The 24,724-nt window shown below is 36.2% G+C and overlaps 1 protein-coding gene across 3 annotated transcripts in view; it reads left to right on the top strand.

Moving 5' to 3' along the window:
• Positions 1 to 24,724, top strand: part of mRpS18C (mitochondrial ribosomal protein S18C) — a 110,127-nt gene that overhangs the window by 60,808 nt on the left and 24,595 nt on the right. For 2 of the 3 annotated variants that reach the window (XM_090403192.1, XM_090403178.1), the window contains one exon: positions 8,050 to 8,176. In XM_090403192.1, the coding sequence (XP_090259318.1) occupies positions 8,050 to 8,176 (127 nt within the window). Of the gene's footprint in view, positions 1 to 8,049; positions 8,207 to 24,724 lie in introns of all 3 variants that reach the window. The other variant, XM_090403184.1, reaches the window with a different exon arrangement.

Here is a 24,724-nt window from a genome sequence, read left to right as displayed (position 1 = left end):
CTAATGTTATGCATTAAGGGAAGGGCCACTACCCAGACTAGTTTCGACCTTTATTGAGGTCTCTTCAGTGGGAGCCAGGCCCAAGCTGAGATACCAGGCAGAAGCATTCGCAGGTCATCTCTACCTATAGAAGTTGCCAAATGGTGTGCCACCCATTTTTTAATAAATTACTCTGGATTTAGAGAAAGATGTTGAAAGTTTATTTTTCACTTGGTTAGAATATAATAAATTTAGTTTAATCCTTTATCCTTATGGATAAAGGATTAAACTAAATTTATTATAGAGTGAATTTGATTGTGTGGTGTAGAGAGTTGATTTTGTTAAGAAAGTCGAACAGGTCCTTTTTTGTGTCCTTTTTCCAAACAATAAAGATATCGTCCACGTATCTCCACCATACTGTGGGTTTAGGGTCTGTTTGAGATAAGATTTTACTTTCAAAATCCTCCATAAAGAGATCAGCACAAGATGGAGAGAGAGAGAGAGAGAGAGAGGGGGGCTACCCATTGCAAGGCCAGTCAATTGCTGATATATGGTTTTATTCCATAAGAAAAAGTTTGGTGATAAACAATGACGGAACAGAGAAGTTAATGTCTTGTGGGAGCAAACTTCCTAAAATGTTGATGACTTCCTCCACAGGGATGTTAGTGAATAGAGATGTAGCATCCAGGCTGGCGAGTAGATCCGCATTGGAGATAGAGATGTTGTCCAGTTTCTTCTTAAATGTAAAAAGGCCAAACAATTAAGTCACCTCACTTTTTTGAAAAGATGTCGAGACAACAAGATTATTCCAAAGTTTCTATTTTTAAAAGAACAATTCCATTCAAGACGAGTGAAACATATTTATTTTAAAATATCTTTGGCACTTCTACGTGAACGGATACAGCATACCAGATTTCTTTTAAGCCAAATAGATTTAGAATGTCATCAGATTTTTGACGATATCTCTAGTACTTTGGACCAAGATATATGGTTGCATTTGGACAGAATGGTCACTATTAGCTATGATAAAGCCTTTACAACAAGCAAATGAAACCAAATCAAAAAATTTAACGATCTTTATTCAAAATGTTTTACCAGACAGCAAAGTTACCTTTCATTTTTCGGATCACATATTAACAAAACCAGAAATCAATATACTTAAAAAAGGTTTCAATTTTGCGATAACACTTGATCATGTCCCTAAAGTGGATATCATTTGTAATATAGAAAAGGCAGTCTCGTCATTACCGGAACCCATAGCTAATGATATTAGATTAAATAGTAGTATCATCTTCTCATCTTCCAGAACTCTTAACAAAAACATCACTACTCTGGAAAAAGGAACATTGTATAGTTTGAAGAAAAAGAAAGACATTATCATATTGAAGGCAGATAAGGGAAATTCAACAGTGATTTTAAACACCAGTGATTATGAAGATAAGATTAACAGCTTACTGTTGGATACATCAACCTACCGTGTCCTAGTCACAGATCCAACACTAAAGAATCACGACACCAACGATTTAATACGTCACATGGTGAACTGGTCTATAGATTTAAAATGAAGATTGAAATCCATGCATCCACTAACACCAAGACTATATGGTGCTCCTAAGGTACACAAAAATGGAATATCACTATGCCTGATTGTAGATGGAATCAATTCGCCAACTTATCTGTTATCTAAACACCTGGCAGGCCTCCTCAAACCACACATCCATAATTTGGATACTTATATACGAAATTCGCAACATTTCGTTGAGAAACTGAACAACATCTCTATCTCCAATACGGATCTGCTCGCCAGCCTGGATGTTACATCTCTATTCACTAACATCCCTGTGGAGGAAGTCATCAACATTTTAGGAAGTTTGCTCCTACAAGACATTACTTCTCTGTTCCGTCATTGTTTATCATCAAACTTTTTCTTATGGAATAAAACCATATATCAGCAATTGATTGGCCTTGCAATGGGTACCCCCCCCTCCATCTTGTGCTGATCTCTTTATGGAGGATTTTGAAAATAAAATCTTATCTCAAACAGACCCTAAACCCACAGTATGGAGATACGTGGACGATATCTTTATTGTTTGGAACCACACAAAAAAGAACCTGTTCGACTTTCTTAACAAAATCAACTCTCTACACCACACAATCAGATTCACTCTGGAACTTGAAAAAGATAACCAATTATCATTTCTGGACACTTTAATTAAGACGCTTCCGAATGGTGGTATCAACCTCTCAGTTTACCGCAAACCTACCAATATGGGACGTTATTTACATTTCACTTCTTGCCACCACATTTCTCAGAAACTTAGTATTGTACACATGCGGAAGAACTGTGCCTCTCTCCTCACAGCAGATCAACAAGACCTGCAGGGAAGATGTTGAAAGTTTATTTTCCACTTGGTTAGACTATAATAAATTTAACTATTACCAGTAATGGCAGTAATTCCTAAGCTACTGCTACATTAGGAGCAAAGTTATTTTCAACTATTGAAAGTTTATTTTTCACTTGGTTAGAATATAATAAATTTAGTTTAATCCTTTATCCAAGTGTGAGCAAAGTTTGTGCCTGAAAGTATCTTCAGGACTGGAGTAAGGTGGTACAACACCGGGCAACTCGTTGCAAAGGTGGAGCAAGCTAACATGACTCCTATCTCAGTATCTCCCACTGGTGTTGTACCACCTTACCCCAGTCCCGAAGATACTTTCAGGCGCAAAGTTTGTTTGCTCACACTTGGATAAAGGATTAAACTAAATTTATTAAACCTCCAGGAAGAACTATCCCTGATATCTACCAACCTTAGCACGAATGGATTTCCTCGAATACTCGTCCACAAGATACTTTTCTCTGAACCACGACAAAGACAACAAGATGATGTACGTTATATTTCTACCATCGTCATTCCATACTTGGGACAGTTTCCCATAAGATTTATAAGTTTCCCAATCCTTAGACCACATAAAATAAGAGTGGCCTTTAAACCTACAGAAACGATTAGACATTTCTTAAGATCTCCAAAAGATAGCCATCGTTTCTCCAAATATGTGGAGTTTATAACATACCCTGCTCGTGCGGCTTGAATTACATCGGCCAAACTTTAAGTACCTTGAAATTAGGCAAAAGGAACAAATAGGTGACGTCAATAATAACAGAGAAGAAAAATCGGGGTTAGCTTTTCATTTCTCAAGAACAACCCATACCATAGAGTGGGATAGAAGCACAATTCCTTACATAGAGGAGGGCTTCCGCTTCCGAATTTTTAAAGAGGCCACAACAGTTGTCCGCTGTATACAAAACCTTAACAGGAACCAAGGACTAATCTTACCTGTGATCTGGAAGACCCTTATTAGATCTCTCAACTCGCCAGAACTGAATTACAGTGCCAACTATAGAAAACGTTCCTAAATAACAAGTGATATCATGCACGCTCTATGCATGTATCGTACGTGCTCTGTTCCTTGTTTAATATAATTGGAATCGGTTGATTATAGTTTGTAATAAGTGTTTGTTTAAAACTTACTCTTATCACCTCCCTTATGAATTGGAACAATTTTACCCTCTTATAATATGAAAAAGCTGATATGATAAGCACACAGCAGTGATAACATTTCAGTGATATATATTTCATTATTATTATTATTTGTGACACCTCCAAGGAGTCCAAAGACTCATCACGGGAGGACACATTTTTTCTTAAGGGATTATTAAAAACTTTTAATGAAATATATAAAACTGGATAAATACCATCGGAGGAGGGCACATTATTCATCATCATGCATATCAAGGATTTAGGCCTAGCTTGGCGTGTTCCAGCCTTAAAAGTCATCGTTGAATCGTTTAAGAGGACGTCCTGGTTTTCTTTTTCCTAATGGCTTGTACTTTAAGGTTTGTTTTGGTAATCTTTCTGTTTTCATTCTTTGAACATGTTCCATCCATTTATATTTTAAAAATTTTTCTATTACTGATTCTTTGTTTAATTCTTTCATAATTTCTTCGTTTCTTTTGTGATCAAATAGAGTATACTTTGTAGTTTTTCTCATAAACTTCATTTCTGCTGTTATTAATCTTTGTCTTTTTGTTTTATTGTCCAGATTTCACTTTCATACAATAAGCCTGGTAGGGCTAATGTATTGTATAATTTTAGTCTTGTTTGTTTTTGAACTAGGTTTGGTTTAAATATAGAGTTAATTACACCTGTTATTTTTTAAATATAGGAATACCTTGTATAGCACAGTTAATTGGTTCCAAGAAGCGTCCGCGCTATGCAAGACCGCGTTGTTCGAGGTCTATTTATAAAGGTTTTCAATTTAATTTGTTTATTACAAAAATTTAGGATAATAAAAATGTTTAAAAATTAAAAACAGTTGTTATTTTTATTAACTAAATAACAAATAAAATCATTTTAAACTGATATAAAAGTTGTAGAAAAGAAAACAAATATTGCTTCAATTTTAGCATACAGTAATTTACTTTTTACTAAAGTAGTCTTTTAGTGTTCGTTGAACCATCCTTGTCTTCTTTGTCTCTTCAAGTACCAGATCTCTGTAGCATTTGATGGCATTATTGAGACTTTGTCTCACTTTGATGCTTCTTTCCAAATTTGGGTCAGCATTTATGAGAAAGTCGGAAGCTTCTTCGATTTTTTTCACAATAGTTGAAAGGTCAGCAAAGGAAAATTCTTCAACCATGACATCAGTGGGGATCATTTTCATCTTCTTCTGCTTCATAGGCTCGTTGTTGTTCCAACTCCAAAAGGGTTTCATCGTCCAGATCATTTGAATGAGAATCAATACATTCGTTCACATTGTTAGAATCTAAACTTGTAAAACCAAGATCTTTGCTCATCTGCACAATTTCTGTTGAGATTTCCTCTTTCTGTGTTGCAAAGGCAACAAAGTCCTTTGAACAATGTGGCAAGATATTATGCCATACAGCTCTCATGTTGCTTTGAGTCACCTCTTACCAAGATTCATAAATATTTTGAACATCTTTTATGTTAAATTTCTTCCAAAATTCACTCAAAGTCCAAGAATCTTCTGTTGCAACTTTAATAGCTTGAGCAAAAGTTCATCTTAAATAGCAAGCCTTGAAAGTGGAGATAACACCTTGATCCATCAGCTGCAGAATTGATGTTGTGTTTGGAGGAAATAAATGAATCTTGACATTTTCATCTAAGTCAGTCAATAGAGTTGGATTGCCTGGTGCATTGTCTATAAAAGCAAAATTTTGAAAGGAATATCATTCTTTTTACAATAGCTTTTAACTTCCAGGCAAAAACAAGTTTTTAACCAGTCTTTGAAAATTGAACGAGTCACTCATGCTTTTTTATTCAAATGCCAATGAACAGGTAAATTGTTGTTAGAGCTCTTGGGTTTTCCACTCTGTACACTAACAGTGGCTTCAATTTTAAATCACCTGATGCATTACCTCCTAGTAAAAGTGTCAATCGGTCTTTTGACACTTTATACCCAGCTTGTGTTTTTTCCCTTCTCTGTAGAAACATGTGCGATGGCATCTTTTCCAGAACAAGCCAGTCTTGTCAGCGTTAAAAATTTGATCATCTGTGTAGCCTTCCTTCTCAATAAGCTCCTTCAATTCATTGGGAAATAATTCTGCAGTTTTAGTGTCAGCACTTGCGCTTTCACCTTGGATTCTTACATTATGGAGTCCCATACGCTTTTTTGAAATTGTAGAACCACCCACGACTTGCTATAAAAGTTTCACTGGTTGTACCTCCTTCATTTTTGCTTTCATTTTCTTTTATTTTGTCATATAGACTTGTTGCTTTTGCCTGGATTATCATTTGACTCAAAGGAATCTTTTTTCTGATTACAATCTTCAATCTAGATCATTAGAAGGCATTCCATATTTTCCATTGTAGAAGATCGATTTCTCGTGATCACTTTTGACAATATAAGAAGCAGTGCTCGTTCCGGAAATGTTGTTGAATCTTTTCTTTGCTCTGAATAATTGTTCGTACTGAATTCTCACGTGCTATTTTAGCAAACGAAGTGACATTTTATACTTTAAAGTTTCTTCTCTGATGTCAACCACTTGCATCTTCTTTATTTTGTCTCTTTTCACTCATACTTAAATAATAAAAAAATATTAAATACTAATATTAACGTAAATAATAAAATGCCGCAGGGAAAGAACGTGTATGTGAGAGCCACTCGAATAACTACTGCATAAACGTGGCTCTCGTCTCTCACTTGCAGTTCTCGGGAGTCGCCGGTCAGTGTTGACATTGTTAGTGTAATAATAATAACCGTGTTACGTGCTATACAAGGTATTCCTGTATTTTGCAATTTTTGCATTTATATCTTTTTCATTTTTATATGTGATCATACATTCTATGTAGTTAAATGAATTCACCTGTTCTAAGATCTTATCTATTAATGCAGTGGTGAGCTATGGAAATTTTAACAAAGGGCTCGCATCGTCGAGCAAAAAAAAAAAAAAAAAAAAAAAAGCCAAGCCCTTATAATACTTATATTGCGACTTTGTAGAGCTTCTGATAAATATTGTAATACCTGTAGGATATCAATCATTATTGCTAGATCTTTTAAAAATTCCAGATTAAGAAGTCGGTTTAAAAAGTCCTTATATTTATCGTTTGATGCAAATAGAAACTGGATAATTTCTGCACAAAGCAAGAGCCGTTCGTAAACTGCAAGCTGCCCAGCGTGATCCAAACACACGGCCGATCTTTAAAATTTCGATACCAAGGTCTTTTGCAATCGTATTTAATTCTCGTTGATTTTTTCGTGATTGATGATAAAGAGCATATAATTTATCCATAAATATTTCAAAATGATTTATTTCTTTGATGTTTTTTATCGAATCGTTTAATGCTAAGTATAAACGATGAGCGCAATGCCATATTACAACATTGAGAAAAAATTTGTAGAAGTTTTATTGCACCACTTGATTTGTTTCCTAACATTTCACTAGCTCCATCAGAACAAAATGCAATGGAATGATTTTTTATATAGTTATCATAAAATCCATATGAATTTAAAGTAGCAATTAGAGTAGTTTGTATACATTCCATGGTGGTATTTTCTAGTTCTACAAGATTATTAAACAAGAAGAAGAAGGGGGCTCACAAATTTGAGAAAAATTTAACAAAGGGCTCGTGCGAGCCCCTTATAGCTTACCGCTGGATCTTGTCCTTTAAAGGCCATAGTTTTTGATTTTACTGTTGATATTATCATACCATAATCTTTGGCTATCTCATTTAGATCTAAAATAGCTTTCTGTAAGTTGTCTTCAGAATTTGTAATTGTTATTTGGTCGTCGGCATAAAGGAGAGTGTTTAAGTTAACAATAGGAGAGTGTTTAATACCTTGATAGAAATTTTTATTCCATTTCATTATTATTTCATTTAGGTAAATATTAGAAAGAGTTGCTGAGAGGAGACATCCCTGTCTGACCCCTTGGTTTGTCTCTCTGGTATATGATAGCTCATGATTTAATATTATTTGTATTTGATTATTTTCATATATACTTATAATAGCTTTTAGGATATTATTTGGTATTTGTCTTTCTTTTAATATGTTAATAAATGCTTCTTTTAGCTTTGTCAAATGCTTTTTCAAAGTCAATAAATGCACTATGTGTTTCTAAATTGTATTCTCTTTTTTTCTCTATTATTAATTTTAGGCAAAATGCCGGGTCTATACATAATCGTCCTTTTCTAAATCCATTCTGTACTAATAAAATAAAGTTTTTGGAATATTTCATTAGTTTGCTATTTAAAATTCTGCTGTATATTTTGTAACAGTAATATTTCATTAATAACGTGAAAGTAACAGATCAATAATATTCATTAATTATGCTAAGAATGTTGTTGCCTTTTAATAAATAGAGAAAATCTGCACATTACCATTTCAGCATTGAAGTTTCTTCAAATAACTTTTTTTCTTTATTTATTTTTCTCCCCGTCTATGGAGAGTTAGATATGTAACTTACAGTTTTAATTTCATGTATTTGTGGCTTTTCTATATATTTTAATCTGTACATTCATACTGTTTGCTAATTTTTCTCATATATTTCAGAATATAAAGTTGCTGAGTCAGTTTATCTCTCCTTATACTGGACATCTGTATGATAGACACATAACAGGCCTTTGTGATAATCAGCAGAGAAGAGTAAAAGAAGCAATAGAGAAGGCACGGAAGTTATGTAAGTTAGGCATTGGATATTCACTGTGAAGTAAGAAGTGACTTCTTTACATTGTTAGAAGTAATTTTGCACTTCATCTGCTCCTTTGATTTTAATTAAAGTGTTTTCCAATAGTGAATCAAATTTTCAAAATTTATATTATGTGTAGCATTTTTTCTTGGCCACTAGAGGGCTACATGGTGTGTAGTGTTTGTAGAGAGCTCCTGAAAAGATAAGTATTATTTTAAGTAATAATTGGTAAATTTGCTTGAATCTTACATAGTATTGTTTACTTTTCGTATCTTAGCGTATCTGTGTGATTATTGTGTTTTCTGAGTTATTTCAATTAGTAATTTGATAGATACGATTAATAGCTTGCACATGGTGCCGATAAGAAGGAATACAATGGCGTCCAGATTGCCACCTTTGTTCAAAATTTTTAATATAAAGGAGTTCATTCAGTATACCATTTGTGAGATGTATGCTTTGAGGAGAGCGGTTGGAGTCTGATTAGACAGTGATAGTGGATTGAATGTGTGCCGAAAGTGTAAGGAATGTGAGGATTTAAAGTGTGTTTCAGGTCGTGAGAGTGATATCGTTGTTGAAAGTCAGAATGTAGAAAATAGTAATATGAGAGGTATGAATAGTGATATTTGCAAGGTAGTACCAGATAGCTGTGAGAGCGGCATTGAAAGTGAGAATGAAGGTAAAAATACAGAACGAATGAATGGATTAATGGATAATAAAAATGACGAGACAGATGCAATGAGTGAGCAGCATTGAAAGTGAGAATGAAGGTAAAAATACAGAACGAATGAATGGATTAATGGATAATAAAAATGACGAGACAGATGCAATGAGTGAGCAGCATTGAAAGTGAGAATGAAGGTAAAAATACAGAACGAATGAATAATGGATAATAAAAATGACGAGACAGATGCAATGAGTGAGATCACACGGTTGCATGGAGCAATACGTTGGGCGAATCGGCAGCTGGAGCTTTGGCAAAAATGTTTTCCGAGTGTACCAACTAATAAATGGCAAAAGTGTGATAAGAAAAATAAGAGTATGATTGTGAGTGTAAACAAAATGAAAGAGCGAGTGTTGTACGGAGATTCTTTAGTAAGAGGTGTGATAGATGAGTTTGACAAAATTGTACCAACCTGGCGTGAACATTAAGGATATAAGCGAGTCTATTAGAGCACAAAAACAGAGGTTGAAAGAATTGATAGTAGTAGCAGGAACAAATGATTTGAAAGGAGACAAAATGGCTATGAGAGAGAGAGGATGAAGGAATTACTTGAGGTAGCAAAAGAAAAAGGAGAGAGTTAGGATGGTGAGTCTGTTTCCATGGTATGACAGTGAAGATTATAGAAGGAGGGCCAAAATTGCTAATGACTGTGCGGATTATGCAGGAGGAGTGGTGTGGAATTTGTGGACGTATGGAGTGAGTTCAGTGGGCGAAAGGATTTATATAAGATAGATGATTTCCATTTGAATGGATTTGGTGTACGGAGAGTTGAAAAGGTGTTGTTGAATGAAGTGGATGTGCAGAATCAGGGAAACGAGTTATTAAGGGGGGAGGGAAGTAGATATGCAGACTTTAGGGAGACAGTTAATGTATGAATGTGTTTAATATGCCCAAGCGAGTATGAAGGACAACAAATCAGAATGGTATAGTTAGTAGAAGGCATCAAAATAGGCATGGAACAAATGGGCTTCTGCAATTCATGTATACTAATGCCAGAAGTATTAGGAACAAGAAGGAAGAATTTTTTGTCTTGGTTGGCACTTCCAGACCACAGGTTATTGGCATTAGTGAAACATGGCTGACAAAAGATTATATAGCTAGTGGGATTGAATATGAGGGGTATAGTGTGTTCAGGAGTGACAGGGAGAATAAAATGGGGGGAGGAGTGTTATTGATGATTAGCTAACAGAACAAAATATACAATTGGTTGCTGCTATAGACCAGTTGATGAAATCGATGGTGGAGAGACTCATTTCTTCTATATGCATAAGCAAATAGAAGAAATGAGTGGAATCAGGGTAATTATTATGGGAGATTTCAACTATGGTAACATTGATTGGAAGGAAGAGAGGACACACGGGAGGAAGGAATTGGATTTTATGCGATTATTAAGGTATAACTATCTGCGACAGCATGTAATGGAAAATTCTAGGGGTCAGGGAGTGCTTGACCTAGCAATTGCATCTGAGAATTTGGCTCTAACGAATATAACCACGTTGCCACCAATTGGTGAGAGTGATCATAGGGTCTTGACTTGGGAGGGGGCTAAAGGTGTTGAATTACAATTAAGACAGGGTACATGTGGAATTATCGGGATGATTTAGGAGTTTGATTGGTTCAGTGCCATGGCATGTAAAACTGCAAGGGCTGGATGTTGATAGTGCATGGGAGGTGGTTAAGAAGTGTTTGCAGGAGGCAATGGCTGACAGTATACCTAGAGTCCAAATAATAAATCAAGTAGGGGTTAAATGGATGAATAACACCATTAAGCTTGAGCTGTAAAAAAAAGAAACAACTGTGAAGGGAATTTAAGGAGAAAGGTGACCGGCAAGCACTTGAACGGTAAAGAGTGCAGGCCAGAAGGGTAACAAGTGTGGTAAGAAAAGCAAAAGTTGATTATGATAGAACATTAGCCATGCAGGCTAAAGAGAATCCCAAACAGTTTTTTCGATATGTTGCAAGTAAAAGAAAAAATGTATATGGCAGAATGATTTTAAAGAATGCCGATGGTAGTAAAGTAACCGAATCAGTTGATATAGTGAAATTACTGAGCGAGCACTTTGCAAGTATATCATCCAGGTGGTGACATTGCAGGAATGAAAGAACCAACAGCTTATATGGGAAATCTGATGAATAGTCTATTACAAAACTTCGATGCCAATACATCTGTGGGATTGGATGGTATACCAGCTCGTGTCGTACGAGAAGTGGCTAAAGAATTGTCAGCGCCCTTGACCATTTTGTTTAATTTGAGTCTCGGGCCTGAGTTAGTTCCGAGGGGGGTGGAAGGAGGGGAAAATGGTTCCATGCGTAAAGGAGGTTCCAAGACTGCTGTTGTAAACTGCCGACCGATCAGCATATTAGGAATCAAGGTCTTGGAGAAAATAGTCAAGAGGAAAATACAGGTTTGAATAGATGAAAATGGGATACTGTATGGGGGACAGCATGGTTTTGTGAAGGGTAGATCATGCCTCAGTAACTTGTTCACGTTTTATAACACAGTGATGGCTGAACTGGATAAGGGTAATGGGTTTACAGTGATTCTACCGGACCTTCCTAAAGCTTTGACAGGATGCCACATGTAATTCTAATCAGTAAACTGCAGCATATGTTGATGGATATAGGATTGGTGAAATGGATAAGGGTGTTTGATGGAGAGATAGCAGAGACTGGTTTATTTATTCAGGAGTAGAGTCCAAAAGATAGCCTGTGACTTGTAGTGTTCCGCAGGGTTCTGTTCTTGGACCACTACTATTTAATTTGTTCATTACCTATATAGGAAAGGATCTCAGAGGAACTGTTCATTTGTTTGCTGATGATGCAAAGTTGGGTAGAGCAATAGTGAGTGAGTGCACAGGATGTCAGAATTTTTAAGGATGATTTGGATAATTTGAAAGACTGGGCTAAGGAGAATGGATGTCAATTTAATATGGCAAAATGTAAAAGTTTGGGGTGAAAAGATTAGCAGCAATATATCACATTGTTGGAACTGTACTCCAGGAGATTGATGAGGCCAGGGATTTGGGAGTGTTGGTGGATAGGAAGTTGAAGTTTAGGAGGGACATCGTAAAAGTGGCTAAATCAGCACATCAAATCAGTTGGTTGCTGAAAAATACTTTAACAAGCAGAGACGAAGAGGTTATTGTTCCTCTGTATCGAGCCTTGATAAGACCCCATCTAGACTACTGTGCCCAGATATGGGCATCAAGGTTGCTTCTGGATGGGAAGGAGGTGGAGAGGATCCAGAGACAAGTGACCAAGATGATAGCAGATCTATGGAATGAACCTTATAAGAACAGGTTGAAGATTTGTGGGTTGCAGAAATTGGTTGATAGATAGGCGGAAAAGATGGTGATAAGATTGAGACATTCAAATTACTGAAGGGTTTCTATAAGATTAATTCAGAAGATATTTTTGAGAATAGAACTGGTGGTGGGAGGACTAGGGGCCATACATGGAAGCTGGGCAAGAGTGTGGTTAGCAAGGGTGTTAGAGCTAGGTTTTTTACTTGGAGAATGAATGAGTGGAATAAGCTGCCAGAGTCTGTTGTGGGTGCCATGACTGTAAATGAGTTCAAGGCGAAGTATGATAGATACTGTGTGAATGTCGAATCGTTGTTCTTGACATGATGTTAGGGCCTCCCTCGATGAGTCTATCGACTCCTTGGAGTTGCCCGTAATAATGATAATTTTGGTACTAAGTAATTCTATTTGCATTATCAGGAGACTGACTATTCTAATGCCCATACAATTCAACATTGTTATGTTGCAATCAACTTTCACTGAAATTGGAAATCAAAGGAACAACTTGTTATAATGGAAGTGTTTACTAAAGTGAATTTCCTCTTTAATAGCATTAGTACTGTTTGAAGGGATTTGGTGAAAATATTTTGATAGATTTTTCTAGCAAAAATTGCTTGCTAGAACAAGCAATGGTTTTGAACTTGCACTGCATTTGCTGCAGTGAGAGTTCATTGTATATTGCCTGTCTTTTTTTTGCATTTTATTTAGTTGTTGGAATTTTTTGAGTTAGTGAATATTAAAAGTTAACAGAAATATTGAGGAGATTGTCTGCTTATTCATAGCATTTAGTGTAACTCCCTCATTCTGGTTGAGAAATTTTTTAATTAGCCCCACACATGATATGATCACAAATGTATAATGCAGTGGTAATATGTTTGGCCAAGTGATTAGGGAGAAAGAAGGGATCTGTTAATGTGCTTTTTGAAGAGCTGGAGGTTGTAGTCATTGGAAAAGCTGATTTGAGGTCAGTTGTTCCTAAGAATAGAGATGAACTGCATCATTAACGTGCCATATGTGTAACATACATAGCCTCTCCCAGCCCAGTACCTCCTTCCCATGGTATGACCTTCCTACTTCTTCCTTTGGTGAGTGTTGCTGCTTATATGCATATGGCTCTTGGTTAGAGGAAATGCCAAATACGCCATGGTAAATGACTTTAATCACCTGATGAACACCACTGCCTTGCATATTAGATGCAAGGATGATATCCCCTTTTATAGGTATGCTCAACACAAAGGAACAGTACTTCTTCCACTTGGGGTTACAGCAGTTAAAGACATTCTGCAAACTGGCTTAGACAGTACATGGAATGGAACATGGTGGTAACCAGCTGTCAAATAGCCTGCTGCCAGTTAGTCTATCACTTGTGCCTGGAGGGTATCTAAGTATAGTGTGCAGAGTTACTGTCTTGGCCATGCTTGGAAAAGAGCTTGGGAAGTTGGTGTGTGAGAGTGTTGTCCACCTTACTCTCTAGGTTTCTAGCATCATCAGCCATTAAAGGCACCATGATAAGTAATGACAGCTGTGTTTAAAAAAAATCCCAAAATTTCTCCTAAAAAGAGCAAAAAATAATACATATACCAAGAAAAATCCTATGAAAAAATAAAATAGAAGCATACTCCCACACACTGCATCATCTGTGACCTCAACATAAATAATAATTATAATAATAATAATAATTATTATTATATAACACCTCCAGGGAGTCCAAAGACTCATCGAGGGAGTGTACCTACTCTACAACTCTCCATCATTCCCCTAAACTACCTTCATCATCTACACCAATGCCATCTACCGCCGATCACAACCACTAGTATTTTCACAGACAAACGTCCATGCCCACGGCGGATTCGAACCCGCAGCCTTTTGGCTGGACAGCCAATACGCTAACCGCTCGGCCAGCCAGGCTGGTGTCATAATTTGCATCACCACCACTAAAATGCTATTTCACAACTGTTATTCCTTGCTAAATCTCAAGCAGCATCCTCAGCAACTGCAGATTCACGCTTCAGCTACATTCTATGTGATTCCTTTCTTAAGAAATGTGGAATATGCATTGTCAGATTTGCCATTCCATAATTTACTTAGTTGCTTTTGTTTTCTTTTGTTACTGTTCTTTTAATTCTGACACCACATTGGCTTCTATGTTATATTTATCTTTGAAGGTTGTCTTATTACCCAAACATTGAAATTATCATTTTGACATCTTCAATGTTTGTAATTCAAACTGGCCTTCTCTTACTTTACAGATGAAGAAAGCAGATTATTTACTATCATAATGAACTAACACACTGTCAACTTGTCTTCCAGAATTCTGGATAATCCTCACTCTCTCAACATCTTTGACCTTTTTTTTCTTAGCTAGCTCTCTCCATCCAAATGTACTCTATATGCTAGCTTTCCTTGCAGCTCCAACAATAAACTTGTAAATATTTCCTTTTCTACAGACCAACCTTTTCCCAGCCAGTCTCAGCCTTGTCCTTTGGAACTATAATGGTATCAGTCAGGCATCATGTGTCCATTTGGGTTGTGTATGTGTGTGCACGTGCTGTAATGTGGCTTATGCAACCTGGGCTACGAAATTCACATCAGTTTGACCATATGATTTAATTTTTATTGATGTGTAAAAGTTATAAGAGTGCATAGTACATCAGCACTCATCTTAATTGGTCCAATACAACTATTTGTAGGATAACTTTGAATACTTTATCAGGAATGAAAGGGTAGATGAGATGATTGTGATGGTAGAAACAAATGACTTGAGAGGTGTAAATTGGGCTGTGAGAGATATGAGATTCTTGCTTGAGGTTGTACGAAAGAAGACTCAGAGAGGAAAGATAGTGTGCGTGTTGCCTAGGTATGATTGTGACAAGTTGAGCAGAAGAGCAGTAATATTGAATAACATAATAGCTAGAATGTGTCAGAAGAGAGGATTGGACTATGCGGATGCTTGGAGGGCGTTTGAGGACAGAGAGGAATTGTATGCGAGAGACCGCTTGCATATGAACAAGGAAGGATGTAGGCATCTGGAGAGATTGCTGTTCTGAACAAGTCGGTGTGTTCCAGGGTACTGATGCAGAGGACATAGTGGAATTGTTCAATGAACACTTTATTGGAGTATTTCATCCTGGAGGAGTAAATTTTAATATTAGAGGGATAGGGCAGGCTTGAGGTGTAGCAGTGCAGGCAGAGATTGTGTTCCAAATACTGAGTACTCTGGATGTCAGTAAAGCTGTGGGAATGGATGGTATTTCACCATGAGTTTTGAGACAATGTGTTAAAGAACTGACAGCTCCTTTGACCTGGCTTTTCGATGAAATTCTTGCTACTGGAAAGGTGCCCAGGTAATGGAAGGAAGGTAAGATAGTGCCATTGCATAAGGGTGGTAGCAGACTGGAAGTGTCTAATTATAGGCCAGTTTGTGTGTCATCAGTAGTTGTTAAGATCTTGGGGAAATTAGTGGGGGGCCATATACAGCATTGGGCAGATGAGGGAATGTTATCTCTGAGAGTCAACATGGATTTGTGAAGGGGGGTGCTCTTGTTTTAGTAATATGCTAGCCTTTTATAATAAAGTTACAAGAGCAGTAGATGAGGGAAAGGCATATATTGCCATTTTCTTTGACTGAGTGAAGACATTTGACAGGGTGCCACATGATAAGCTGATATTTAAGTTGCAGCACATGGATCTGGATTCAGGATTAGCTGTCCGATAGGTATCAGAGAGTTGTGTATGGTGGTGAAGTTTCAAGGTGGCAGAGGGTTATAAGTGGGGTCCCACAGGGTTCAGTACTGGGACCTATATTGTTTAACCTTTATATCAATGACATTGTCAGTGGATTGCAGGGGGATATTCAGTGTTTGCAGATGATGCGAAGCTGGGAAGGGTTATTAGTAATAGTGAAGATGTGGTAGCCCTGCAAGAGTTTTGAATAAGCTAGACAGATGGGCAAATGAATGGGAGTGTTGGTTTAATGCAGCAAAATGCAAGGTCTTGTGGTTTAGGACACGTCGATTTTTTGCAAAGGATTTTTTACAGAGGATTGCTGCAATAATGAGAAATACAGTGACCTGCAGAGATAAAAGAGTAATGATTCTGTTGTATAAGACTCTGATCAGGCCACACTTAGACTATTGTTCTCAGATTTGGTCCACAGGATTTGAAGGGGTTAGATTAACTGTGGAAAGTGTAAATAGGTGGATAACAAAGATGGTTTCAGGACTGTACAATGTTAGTTATGAAGTTCGGCTGAGGGATTGTGGGCTGCAGAGTTTGGTGGATAGAAGGAGAGGTGATATGATTGAGACTTTTAAACTGTTGAGAGATGGTTACACGGTTGACACTGGAGAGTTCTTTCACTTGGTTGAACAGCAGGAAGGAGTGATGACAATGGACCATCCCTGGAAGTTCCAAACGAAACTGTGAGCAAGAGGGTGAAAAGTGGTTTCTTTGTATGGAGGGTGGTTGAACCATGGAATGCATTGCCTGATAGAGTGGTGAGAGCGAGAATGGTCAATGAGTTTAAGGAGTGGTATGATAGACGTGTTTCCTAAGAGGAACCTCCCACGATGAGTCTCGATAGACTGTGTTTCTTAGGAAGGACCTCCCACAATGACTCTTTTGACTCCATAGAGGCCTGAATAATAATAATAATGATAATAATAATCAATTCATTGGAACCAAATCTGCAGAGAATGGAGACAATGTGTACGTTTTAAGATTTTATTATTAGAAAACAATAATAAAAGAGTGCTTTATTTGCTTCGTATATTTGAATTAGTCAAAAGTGTGGAAATATGTGAGCCATCATTTATAAGCCATGTGAGAATGGGAAATCTAATGGAAAGAATAAGTGTGAGTAGAAATACCTTAATTAATGACACTCAGTTGAGAATTAACATTTGTTATACGTGTGTCCTATAAGTTGCTGGGTAGAGTGAATAGCCTGCGATCCTATGAAGACTAGACATGAATCAGTGAATTTATGGTGGTATAATTAAAAAAAAAAAAAATTACAAGGAGAGGGAAAGAGATTAGTTTGCAAAGTATAAATAACTAACCAATAGTAAACAACCACTAATACTTTTTTAAATAACGAAACCTGTGGTGAGATCATAATTAAAAGAAACCCACGTATTAACCACAGTGAAAATTATTTAATTGTAAATATTTCATCCTAATTATCGTAGGACATCATCAGTACAGTAGTCTAAACAATAATAGGAATAACATACAGTTAAGGCGCATGATTACAATAGAATCTCATTAAACGTGCCTAATGTGTTACAGAAGTTAAAAAAAAAAAAAAAAAACCTAATAAAATTATTTTACACAATTTTGTATGACAATATCCCATACTTTAGGAATAGTAAGAACGTCGTTGCAGTTTAAATTTGGTCTGTGTAGTAGGGCTTCAGAACTTTCTTTATATAAACATTCATGTTTATATAAAGATCTATGTAAAAGTTTAGACTTTTCCCAATGGATCCTATGGCTTGGATTTTCAATTCCGTGTTGAGAGAGGCCAGATTTTTGCGGTTTAAAAAGACGAATGTGGTCTTGATGTTCCGAGATGCGTTTCTGAACAGACCTACCTGTCTGTCCAAAGTAAGACAATTTGCATGAGCATGGAATTTCATAAATGCCAGGAGATTTATGAGAACAAAAGGAGATTTTGTTCAAGTTTGTTATTGCATCAGATTACTTCACCTGTCAAATTTACAAGCAAGAAGAAGGAACAGCAATGGGATCTCCTTTATCACCAAATCGAGCAAACTTGTTTTTAGAACACCTTGAGGAAAAAATATTCACTTTTGAACCCAAACCAAAAATTTGGTCAAGATATGTCGACGACTTATTTGCAGTCCGGAATCATCCCGAACATGAATTACAACTGTTTCTAGATGAAATTAACCTTCTTCATCATTGCATCAACTTTACGTTAGAAAAAGAATCTCCACAGGGTATCTCCTTTTTGGATTTACACATTCAAAAAAAAGAATACGGTTCCATCGCCACGTCTGTCTTTCCCGAGCCTACATTCTCAGGTTGCTACATTCACAATTCTTCTGCTCGTCATTCATCTCAGAAATCTGGCATTATTAAATCACTAGTTTCCAGAGCACACACATTCTGCACCTCTGAAGAATCTCTAAACCAAGAATTAGAAGTAATCAAAAATACAGCTCTCCTAAATGGATATAATCCTAAAACAACTCAAAAAATCATCAGTCACTTTCCCACACATCAAACCTGACAAAAAAACGTGAAAGGCATCTCCGAACGTCTTTCTAAAATTATGAAGAAATACAATTTTGCCACTACTTACAAACCTATCAACCAAATTTACAACTTGTTACCTTCTCCTAAGGACAAACTCTCACCTTTGATGTTGCGTGGCGTTTATGAGATTCCATTCTCATGCAAATTGTCTTACTTCGGACAGGTAGGTCTGTTCAGAAATGCATCTCAGAACATCAAGACCACATCCATCTTTTTAAACCGCAAAAATCTGGCCTCTCTCAACACGGAATTGAAAATCCAAGTCGTAGGATCCATTGGGAAAAGTCTGAACTTTTACATAGATCTTTTTATAAACATGAACGTTTGTATAAAGAAAGTTCTGAAGCCCTACTACACAGACCAAATTTAAACCGCAATGACGTTCTTACTATTTCTAAAGTATGGGAAATTGTCATACAAAATTGTGTAAAATAATTATTATTAGTTTTTTTTTTACTTCTGTAGCACATTATGCACATTTAATGAGATTCTATTGTAATCATGCACCCTAACTGTATGTTATTCCTATTATTGTTTAAACCACTGTACTGATGATGTCCTATGATACTTAGGATGAAATATTTACAATTAAATAATTTTCGCTGTGGTTAATACGTGTGTTTCTTTTAATTAGCCACTAATACATTTAGTAGTACAGCTAAATCCAATGAACTAATAATGTTGATCAGGTGATTCATTTAGGTGTGGCAGGAATACATGTGATTTGATGGCAGCAAATCATCTCGTAAAATTTGTTGTGCATGTTATGTATATTTCTCTGGTTTATGTATATTTTACTTCATTTTCTGAGAATTTTCTTTTGTTTACTGAGACTCAGTATACATTTTACACAATAATAGGATATATAATATCCGATCATTATTGGAATTATTCACACCACACTTTCCGGAATCCTACATTCATTATTATTTATTGTTTATTATTTAGTGTCAGCAGCTCTTTTGTCTTATCAGTAACAGATATCTTGCACATGCTAGTATTTTGTTGTAGATCAACAACGTCTTAATAATACACCGAATTATTCATTTTTATTCAGGAATAGATAAATTTTACTACATGTGCTGTTTCCGAAGACCAGAATAAAAATGTCCCTATATAATTAAAACAAAATTTCCAACCTCAACAGATGCTATACTGCACAAGCAAGAAAAACAAGTAGCTTTCACTAAATATAGTAAACAGACATATAACATCTGTGTACTATATTTAGGAACAATTAATGAAATCAGATACAACTTGAATGACACGTAATGGGGAAAAACACTCTGCTCCAGCAGACTATGCTGCATGGATGCAAAACAGAACAGATTTATTGTAACAGCAAACATAACAGCTAATTAAACATTACCGGCCTGGCTGGCCGAGTGGTTAATGTATCTGCCCTCCAGCCAAAAGGCTGTGGGCATGGATGTTTGCGAGTGTCTGTGGAAATAGTAGTGGCGGTAGATGGCATTGGTGTAGTTGCTGTGTAGCGTGCAGTGGAGACAGAGCTGTAGAGCAGGTGCTCTCCATTGATGAGTCCTTGGACTCCCTGGAGGTGTCAAATAATAATATTTGAAATAATTTTGAAAGCAGATGTTAGGACAAATAATAATATTTGTCCTAACATCTGCTTTCAAAATTTCAGTTCCAGAAAATATGTGTAACAGCTGTTTATATGACAGTCATTGGATGCAGAAAGCACTCAATTTATGAAAAGCAAAAATGAATGTATGTATATATAAGTTGAAATCAGTTTGAATTGCATTTGAAATATTCAATATTATCCATACACTTAACAAATGCTAATTTTGGAAATAAAATTCTACTGAAAGAGGTGAAACTAATATGCTGTATAACATCTTTCACTACACCAGATATAGTGCTAATGATATCATTTTGAACTGTGGAAGAAGTTTTTGAAATAGTCAAATCCTTTAAATTACTCTCTAAAAGAGAATCAGGTTTGGAAGAAAATACACTGGCCTAGAGGTCGAAAAACATCAGTAGTCATTGAATCCCAAAAAATTCAAATGCCAGAAATTGTGATAATTATAGAATCATTGCTTTAATTTTACATGCATCTGCTGAAAGTGATGCAATGAAGGTTGGAGCCATATGTGACTAGAGAAATGTCATAAGAACAGGCAAGCTTTAGGAGAGGTAGAGGAACTAGAGACGAATAGCAAACATAAGATGGATTATGGAAAGAACAAGAGAATTTCAGAAGGAAGTATTCATTTGTTTTATTGATTATAAGAAAGCTTTTGATTGTGTGGATCACAGCAGACTGAATTGTAATAAGATCAACACCTGGAAACACCTGAACATCTAATTCTCTTGATAAGAGAGTTGTAGGACAACCAAGAATCTTCAGTAAATGCAGTCTTTGGAAAAACAGTTAGTGCTCGAGCGAAAAAAAAACAAGGGTGCAGCAGGGTTGTGTACTGTTGTCCTACCTTTTCAATATTTATAGTGAATATGTTATCAGAAAGGCTGATTTAGACAAAGATCCAGCTGGAATTAAGATTGGTGGCAGGAAAATAAATAATTTAAGATATGCAGATGATACAACCCTCAGCAAAAACTAAGGAAGATCTGGAGTGGTTAATTGTATTGGTTAAGACAGAAAGTAACAAAGGTGATGGCTTCTGGCAATTTAAATGAATTTATAATAGAGGGAGATAAAATAAAAATTGTTGAAAGTTATGATTTACTGGGGTTCAGAATCAGAAATGATGGTAAATGTGAAGATGAAATTAAAAAAAGGATAGTCATTGGAAAAAAGTGACGTTAAACCTGGCAAAAATTTTGAAAGATAGAGGTGTGAGTAATGCCACGAAAGTTAGAATTGTCAAAGCAATGGTATTTCTGGTGATGTATCGATGTGAAAGCTGGATTATTAAGAAGAAAGATAGGAAATGAATTGATTCATTTGAATTATGAGTGTGGAGGAGACTATTAAGAATCCCATGGACTGCAAGAATGCTCCTTGGAGGCGATGATCGCTAAACAGAAGTTGATGTACTTTGGACATATTATGCAAGCTGATGAATCATTGGAAAAGGCAGTTATGTTGGGGAAGATTGAGGGAATGAGAAGAAGAGGAAGACCACAAATGAGTTGGATAGATAAAAAAAGAACTTACTAACTTGAACTTACAATTACTGAAAGAAAAGATAAGAGGCCTAGTAGGATGGAGAGCCTTTGTTCACAAAATCACCAAGAGTCGAAAACGACTGGATGGCACATAACAACAACGGTCATCTACTCCAGCTGCTTTTCCACGATTCAGGTTTGTGATAGCTTTTCTAAAATGTTTGACTAAACTTAGACAGGATAAGAAAAAGGATCAGAACAAGAACAGGTAAGAAAGTACTTGTTAATCAAAATATTAATAACAACAAGGTAAGTCAGTTAAAATCTAAGAAAAAAAAAAGTTATGTGATTATGGTATGGTGACTCAATTTTAAAATTTGCACTTGCCGAGGGAATCAGCACTTCTAGTTTCCCGGGAATAAAAATTAAAAATATGACAAAAACAATTGGAAAACCAAAAAAAGATGATAGTTCTGGTAGCTACTACTAATTTAATTAGTGACAAATATAGTATGTGACAAGATATGAAAGAAATGTGAGAATGTAAAAATTGTAGGATTACTACCCAGATATGACACTACTGAGTTAAGGAGGAGGGCAATGATAGTAAATGATTTCACGTGCAGGCTGTGTAGAAGAAATGGATGCGAGTTTTTAGATGTGTGTGGGGGTGTGTTTGAGCAAAAAAGATTCGTATAAGAAGGATGGCCTGCTCTTGAATTCATTTGGCATCATAAGCCTGGAGAAATTACTTCTTGGTATAAGGCCTAATGCAGAGAGTCAGGGAAACTAGACCATCAAGGGAGGAATAGGTAAAATGTGTGTGAAAGTTCAGATATGGTATGCAAAGGTGATAAAGATGTGTCTTCGAACATGGTTATGTATGTGGCGAAGGGATGGAAAAATATACTTTGGGTTTGAACCTTTTAAGTATGTCTGAGGATGGGGGGGGGGTTCTAGAACAGGACCAAATAAATTGCATATCTAATTATAAGAATAGGCTAGGTTGTAATTTATTATATCTATACGCAAATGCCAGGAGCATTAGAAACAAAGGGGTTGAGTTCGTTGCCTAAGATTCTTGGCATTAGTGAAACCTGGCTATCAGAATCAGATAGAGTAGGCGGGATCAAGTGTAATGTGTATACTATTTTTAGGAATGATAGGAGAAGAAGAGGAGTGCTACTAATGATATCAGAAGACTTAAGTCTAGTTAGGTAGAAATACAAGAAAATGATGATGGTAATGTTCCATATAACGGTGAGTTTGAGTCTATCTGGTGCGAAGTGGAGGTTAACAGAATGAAATATATGGTGGGATGTTACTACAGACCTGTCAGCTCAGTTGCAGGGGACAAAGAAATGCATCGCCCATTTAGCCTTATGGGTACCAAATGAATGATCATTATGGGTGACTTTAATTTTCCAAACAATAGTTGGGGAGAAGAGAAATCTCATGATAAGAAAGAAGAGCAATTTATTGAATTGTTGTGATGCAACTTTCTCAAGCAGCATATGAAAAAAGGAACTTGTGGTCAAAGAGTGTTAGATTTATTCCTAGTGTTAGAAGGGGTTTCTGTTAAGAATATGACTATTTTACCACCAGTCGTGATAGTGCCGTGCTTTCTCAGGAAGTATCTAATTATACCAATAGGTTACAGGCTAAACTACAAAGATAGAATATTATCTTTTGTTCAATGGTGCCAGTAATGAAAGGGAATCTTTGAAAAAGTGCTTTAATGAGGCAGTATCTGAATGTATCGCTAGTGTTCAAAGAACAAATAGGTTGGAAGTAAAATGAATGTGCAATCTTATTAAGCAAGAGATCCATAATAGGAGGATGATGATGTGGAAAGAATATCATGAGGATAACAGTGAGATGAGTTATGATATATATGAAGCACAGGCCAGGAAAATAACCAGTATTGTGCAGAAAGCTAAATCGGAGTATGAAAAGAAATTGGCTATGCAGGCTAAAGGAAATCCAAAAGAATTTTATGGTTATGCTTCAAGCAAATGAAAGAATGAATGTGCAAGAATAACTTTACTGAATGCAGATCGTATTCTAGTGTCAAAGGCTAATCAGATTGTTCAATTAATGAGTGCCCACTTTGCTAAGATATATCAACCAGGGATATGTAACACAGTGCTACTGCTATGAGGGTGGTCTGAAAATTTCTCAGCCTTGACCAGAGATGGCAACACTATTGGCAATATTTTTTTTTCTAAGTTGGTACATCTGTCATAAGCATCCACGTGAAATTATAAATCATTCTGTCAAGTAGTTTTATTTATACAGCTGTCTGAAGCACAAGTGTTGTCTGTATCCCTTGAAATAGATAAAATTGAGTATCGTGTGGTTATAAAATTCTTTGTAAAGGATGGTTTAACTAGAAGAAATTCATTTGAAGTTCATGAAAGTTTATGGGCACTCTTCTTCTTCGTTTTTGACAATAAAGAAATGGGCTGCCAAGTTTAAACGTGACCGTACCCGTCTTGAAGATGATCCACGTGAAGGATGTCCAAAAAGTGTAACAACACCAGAAATTATTGATCAAGTGCACGATATGGTATTGGATGACCGGCGAGTCAAAGTGCGTGAAATTACTGAGACTATAGGCATTTCAAAAGAACGTGTAGGATATATTTTGCATGAAGAATTGCAAATGAAAAAGCTTTGCGCAAGATGGGTGCCGTGCTTGCTCAGAGCAGATCAAAAACGCACTCGCATGAAAATCTCTGAATAGTGCTTGGAGCATTTTAACAAGAAAAAACTGATTTTGTGCTTCTATTTATTACTATGGATGAGACTTGGATTCACCATTACACACAAGAATCCAAACAGCAGTCAAAATCATGGACAAATGCTGGTTGTTCAGTGCCAAAGAAGACAATGTTGGTTCCCACAGCAGGAAAAGTAATTGCATCGGTTGAGATGCTCAAGGCATTTTGTTTATTAATTATCTTGTAAAGGGTAAAACAATAACCGGGGAATATTATTCCGATCTTTTAACCAGACTAGGCAAAAAAATTTGTGAGAAAAGACCCTGTTTGCAGAAGAAAAAAAATCATCTTTCATCAGGACAATTCTCCTGCCCACAAAGGTGTTTTGGTAATGGGAAAATTAAGGGATCTG

This window comes from Typopeltis vanoorti, chromosome 2 (genome assembly GCF_054136105.1).
Source record: "Typopeltis vanoorti isolate ZY-2024b chromosome 2, IOZ_Tvanoo_1.0, whole genome shotgun sequence".
NCBI classification, from domain to species: Eukaryota; Metazoa; Arthropoda; class Arachnida; order Uropygi; family Thelyphonidae; genus Typopeltis; species Typopeltis vanoorti.
The sequence above is the reverse complement of the archived record's forward strand: the minus strand, read 5'-3'. Positions and strand labels throughout refer to the sequence as shown.